The following is a 6,272-nucleotide window of genomic DNA, read 5'->3' as shown; positions in this document are numbered from 1 at the left end:
TTTCGGTTGTACTTTTATGGGCTTTATCCTTGAGATGACAAACATCTGCATAAGTGATCATTCACATTTTTTCCTGATGTTTGCAAATATCTGGATGGATCACTCCATGTGGACAAAAATCTGATACAATTAACTTGAATGTTCACATTTCATCCTGTGATCTTATTACATACACTAAAGATAAAGCAATAGATACTTCTAAAATTTGCCAAAATAATGTAATCATGTGAATCAGACAACCTGAAGGTGCAATTATTATTGTTTTATTTAGGAATGTACTGTTTTAAAAGCCTCCCTCTTACTAAAATTTTAAAATTTCCCATCATGTCTGGAAAACTTCAAAACAGCTTTGTAAAAAGTTATCCACAGAGTGATGTTAAAGACGAAATTTATGTTGAATAATCAATAACGGTAGGTGTGCTAATTCATTTTGCTACCTGTGAGTCTGGCTTGAAGCTATAGTTGTGGGTTAATAAATATTTTATACTTATTTGCTAATGCTGTGTTAAAGTATCATAATGCTGTCTTGCTTTTAGGAAGATGACACCACTGATCTTCAATCAGTGGGCCATGTGCATTTAGTGATTTTTCTAGAACTAAGGGAGAATTTGTGCTAAGTTGCTCACATTTTCTCACCCAGTGAAAGATTGGCAATACTAACTTCTTATGTGGTCAGCAGAACACTTCTGATATATTTAGCCTAACTCAAAGTTATTCATGTAAACAGAGATAGGCCTCTATCATAATCAGAGTTACAAACATATTTATATACTAAATTCCTTTCAGTGGTTAAAAAAAAAAAGTTCATACAAGAAAGCAAGACAACTCAATATGAAAGTGGTTAAATCATTTTCAACTGTTGTCACCCACTAAGATCTGCACAAGTCCACTGGTGCAAGTTGCCAGAGGTGCCCATGAGCAAATAAAACATTATATATGTTAAAAAATCCAAGATAAATAAGTAGTGCTAAAAAAGAATAACAATTAAATTATTAGTTGTGTGATTAACGGAAATGAATGACCTTCGATAAAATGGTCCCAATGGGGAAGGAGAAGAGTGTTTGTTTGTTTTTAAATTGCCACCATGGTGAAACTTCGCCTCTTCTTGTGAAGTTTACCTTCTGTCTCCTTCAACTCGCTTTTTACGAACTAGGTAAGAAAGAAAGAAAGGTTTAGAAAGACAAAGCGAAGGAATATTCCTTAAATTTAAGACAAACAACATTAATCACACATAATAGCAATCCCACACTTGAGGTTACAGTTATCTTAAATTTCAATCCCAATCACCCAGGGCAATAAATGGAAATGACAGAATAATCCAATATCTTGTGGAATTTACATTTAAATAAAGCTATGTCTGATAGTTGGGAATTTGAATGTTAGAACTTTCCCATTTCTAGGGAGTAGAAGGTCTAGAATAGACCTATGAAACAGTGAACTTCTAAATATTTTCATGGTCACTTATCCATAGAACATCTCAGCTTCTGTGCAACTCATTCACCAACTGGCTTTAACTCCCAGACGACACTTGCACAATCTATTAATTCTGCTGATGGCTTGAAGACCAGGAGGAGCTGCAAACAGAAGTTCAAAGTTTCTAAACCTGTTTTAAATAAAATCTCCTAAAGTATCAACCTCCAAGGAAGGCATGATTCAGATGGCAAGCAAACTCAGAGATGAAGGTTCCCTTAAGCGGGTACTTAGTATCAAAGAAGTTGCCCCCACTGCCTGTTCCCAGTTTCTGCAACCCATTTCTTCCCACTTCCACCTCCCCACCTGCAACTTCTCCTGGTCAAGAGGAAGACAGCTACTCTAACCTTCGTGGATTTGGCAAAAAGGTACCCTGGCTGTGGTCCTGCCCCAACTCTCCACTTTAAATAGCCCAGCCTGCTCCTGCCTAGGCTGCAGAAAATTTGACCAAAGCTGTTGCCCAAGGCTGCTGCTCTTGGGCTCAGGATTGCCTGTTTACTTCAAACCTCTTATTTTGCCTCTTTTTCTTTGGTCTCTGTGTTGTTCAGCTGTGGACCTAATGTGCTTTTCCTAGGCACTTTCTGACTGCTGCCTCTACCCTTTCCCAAAGCCCTGTTTGCTGGGCTGTCCCCTAAGCCTCACCCTCGGCACCCCCAAGGCAAGCACTGCCATATGCCTGGCTAGCCTCTGGAGGCCACACATTGTACCTTGGCTGGGCCTCGGGGTCTTGGCTAAGCATGTCTGGGCAGGGAACTGGACACTAACCTTTACCTGCCCCCTTCTGGTTCTAACTCTTAGTTTCCATCTTGTCCACGATCTGAATCCTCCCCATGGCCAGCACTATACCTGGTGGAACACTTTGCCCAGTTCCCCTGTCCAAGGCCTGGCACTCTGTCCCTGAACCTCAAACTGGGGACTGAGGTCTGCTATTGGCTGACTGCTTGCCAGTGGACTGTCGGCTCCTGGATGTCCTTTTGCCACGCTGCTCCAGGTGGCTGGGATGTCCCTAGACAAGTCTTCCCAATCTGTCTCATTCTTCTGTTCTGTGATTGACCAGGACATGCTCCACCTCACCCTAACAGAAGAAATGCCATGGATCCTCAGCAAGGAGTGGGCAGCGGGAAAGATTAAAGGGGGGCTAACCGAAAAAGCTACTTCTGAGTTCAACCTTCATAACATAGCTCCATTTGTTTATTTCACACATAAATCACCAAGGTATCAGATGTAACCATATTTAACCCAAGTACAAAAGCATAGTCATGAGTCAAACAGAAGTGAACTGGGAATTTCCACATCACTGAGTCCATCTTCTGGTACAGATAACAACAGAAGATGGTTACATGTAAGAAGTAAAGGAAAAGCAAATACCCAGAGGAAATCAAGCAAAAATCAAAGGCTGTCTAGAAAAAAGAACAAATGGTTCTTTTTGAGAGAATGCTACAATAAAACTTAAACATTATGAAGTTGAGGATTCCTATGACCATGGAATAATGTGCCCTTCATGAAGGGCTGACACCAGAGGCCAGTGGAATGGTATGTGATGTTATATCTGAAGTGGAGAAATGAATGGTCATCATGCTCCTCTAATTGCTAACAGCACATGTTAAGGCTGCATTACCCAGGTCATTATTCTTTGTGATGGCAGCTGCCACCCTTGTTCGTGGTCCTTGCTTGGTAAACTGGTATCCAAACTTGAGGATCCTTGAATTCTCCTCCACCATCTGGGCAATTTCCATCTCTACGGCTGTTCCCAACTGCTGTCTCTGGTTGCAGGTGTGGACACATACACAAGACCACCAAGAAGGAAGAGGACACAGTTACTTGCATGGGAAAGATGCATGGCTACTTGTTGGACAAAAAGGCAAAGAGGCAAAAGTCTCAATTTGAAAGGGACAAAGTCACTTGAGATATTTTCTCCCCTACTGTCATTTGAGACTTGCTCCTTGTCTAGAAGCAAAATCCAACAGTAGCCAAATCTGTCGGCGTGCTAAACTGAAAAGACTATGCAAATTATTTAGGAAGGAAAAAATGATTCCAGGTGTAAAATTAAAGCAAAACTAATATTTGGTGTTTCTAATTTATCCCAGTATCTCTGGTTTAAACAAAGGGTGATTTTTTTGTTTGTTTGTTTGGTTGGGTTTTTTGTGAGGAATATTAGCCCTGAGCTAACATCTGTTGCCAATCCTCCTCTTTTTGCTGAGGAAGATTGGCCCTGGGCTAACATTCGTGCCCATCTTCCTCCCCTTTATATGTGGGACGCCTGCCACAGCATGGCTAGATAAGTAGTGTATATGTCCTCGCCCGGGATCTGAACCCAAGAACCCTGAGCAGCCGAAGCGGAGAATGCGAACTTAACCACTATGCCACTGGGCCAGCCCCTCTTCAAGTTTTTTAAGTTGGTAGAAAGAGATCTTTTGTTTGTTTGTTCCTTTTTTTTTTTTTTTGTGACGAAGATCAGCCCTGAGCTAACATCCATGCCAATCCTCCTCTTTTTTTTTTTTGCTGAGAAAGACTGGCTCTGGGCTAACATCTGTGCCCATCCTCCTCCACTTTATAGGGGATGCCACCACAGCATGGCTGCACAAGCGGCGCATTGGTGCACGCCCAGGATCCAAACCCGGGCTGCTAGCAGTGGAGCGCGTGCACCCAACCGGTATGCCATGGGGCTGACCTCTGTTTGTTTGTTCTTTAAGTTGACAGATAGAATAAAAAAAAATTAAAAGTAGGGTTTTTAAAAAAAATGGGGCATGTAAATACAGGAATTTAAAATTAAATTTAAAGGACATAGTATATTTTTTCATAACGTATTCATTAAATTTTTTAAAGTAAAAAGTACAGGCTTATCCAGAAAAAGCAAACAAGAAAGTGTGTAAAATATAAAAGCTCCCTGCCCCCAATATTCCATTCCCTATAGAGAAAGCCAGTTTGGCAAGTAGTATGTAGTCTTTTAAACATTTTCTATGCATGCATATGTCTACATAATCACATGTACACCTATGCTTTTTTCACATAAAAGCATATTGTTCTGAAACGTTTTTAATTTTCATTTAACATTAAGAACACCTTTTCATGTAGGTAAATATATGTTTACTTCATCCTTATAAATAGCTGCACAGCATTCCACTGTAGTCATGGAGAATAATTTATTTAGCTAGGCCCAACTGACTGCCTGTTACATTGTTTTCCATTCCTACAATGTTTCCGTGAACTTCCCTCGCACACACAGTACATCCTGGGGGCATTCCTGCAAGTGTTCCTTTAGGGCAAATTATAGCTGAGTTCAAGAGTAGGCATGTTTCAGATTTTGCTATATTACTGACTTACCTTCAAAGGTTATGACAATCTTTACTCCTGCTAACAGTTTTTGAGAGTTATTGCTTGCCCTACCCTAGCCAACATTATCATCTTTTTCATCTTTGCCAATCCAATAGGTCAAAATTTAAATTTCACCTGTATTTATTTAATTGTTTAACTTGCATTTCCTAAGTTATCAATAAGAACAATTAATTTTCTTATGCATTTGTATTTCTCTTTTTGGAAACTACCAATCTCTGTCATTTTCCCATTTTTCTACCAGCTTAGGGTTCCTGTTTTTGTTTTTTTTTAATTTATTTTTAAGTTTCTTATATATTAAGAAATTAGCCATTTTGTCAAATGTGCTGAAAATACTTTGCTCAGTTTGTCTTTTGATTTTCTTTTTGATTACTATAAAGACTTTCTTCATTTTCATAGGCTTAAATTTATGAATCTCCTAGATTTTATGCCATGTTTAGGAAGACTCTCTACTCCTTCTGATTTCTTCCATTTGTTTTATGATTTTGTATATTTTAATATTTAAATCTTCACTTCATCTGGAATGAATTTTAGTATAAGAATTAAGATAGAAGGCCAACAATTTTGTTCCAAAATGCTAGTGAATTGTCCCACCATCTTTCACTTTGTTCCTCCCTCACGGACTTGAAATACTACTTTGCTGCAAAATTCTCAGGTGTATTCAGATGTGTTTCTGGACTCTATTGCTCTGTCAAGTCTATTTTTGTGCCAGTACCATGCAATTTTGATTGCATTATGATATATATTTTTAAAATATACCTTTTAAATTTGGAAAACTTAAGTATTGAGTAGATGAAGGAGAAAAGTTTATGGAGGAACTTTCGTGTTCTAGGCAAGTTCTAAGGCTTAATTCTGCTCCTCTTCTTTCTTTTCATCCAGGAACCTGTCAAACGAGCCTCTCCCTAAGAAACTAACAAATGTGGTCTTTCCAGTCACACAATAACAATTCTGGGTATCCACAGTGCAGAGATTAGGGTTCTAAGCAATGCAGTTCTATGGGAGGGAGAGGGAGCAAAAAAATAAAAGATACTGACCTCACAGTTTCTTGAGCAGTTCTAGCTCATGACACACTTTAGAACAGTGAGAGTATATTAAGGACTGAGATCTGAGCTAAGGTCGGGCTGCCATAGCTATGACTTATGCCCCTGGACTGGGCCAAAGTGGTGCTATCCAAGGGCCGAAGGAGCTCATGTGGATGGGGCTGACTGGGAGAGAAGAGATAAAAGTCTCTTAACTTCCCCTCACAAATCTCAAGTATCTGGAGTCCCCTACTTGGGTAACATGCAGGATGGGCATGCTGTTGGCTATATAAAAGATGTAGGAGTTGAAGAAAATTCTATTGGGAGTGGGGCATATATAAGAAGAGGAGAAAATAATATAACAGGGCATCTTTCTTCCTCAGCCTTAGTTTTTCTTTTGAAAGATTCACCCTGAGCTAACATCTGTTGCCAGTCTTCCTCTTTTTTTTT

At 39.5% G+C, this 6,272-nt stretch overlaps 1 protein-coding gene across 2 annotated transcripts in view; it reads right to left on the bottom strand.

Moving 5' to 3' along the window:
* The window catches only part of TMOD2 (tropomodulin 2), a 45,409-nt gene continuing 39,137 nt past the window's right edge, over positions 1–6,272 (bottom strand). For both annotated transcript variants that reach the window (XM_087427246.1, XM_087427252.1), the window contains exons 9-10: positions 3,089–3,233; positions 1–1,149 (exon numbers count right to left, since the gene is read on the bottom strand). In XM_087427246.1, coding sequence (XP_087283372.1) covers positions 1,115–1,149; positions 3,089–3,233 — 180 coding nt within the window. In that variant the 3' untranslated portion in view covers positions 1–1,114. The remainder of the gene's footprint in view (positions 1,150–3,088; positions 3,234–6,272) is intronic.

Source organism: Ceratotherium simum, chromosome 3 (genome assembly GCF_057802395.1).
Source record: "Ceratotherium simum simum isolate JZ-2026a chromosome 3, ASM5780239v1, whole genome shotgun sequence".
NCBI lineage: Eukaryota > Metazoa > Chordata > Mammalia > Perissodactyla > Rhinocerotidae > Ceratotherium > Ceratotherium simum.
The sequence above is the reverse complement of the archived record's forward strand: the minus strand, read 5'-3'. Positions and strand labels throughout refer to the sequence as shown.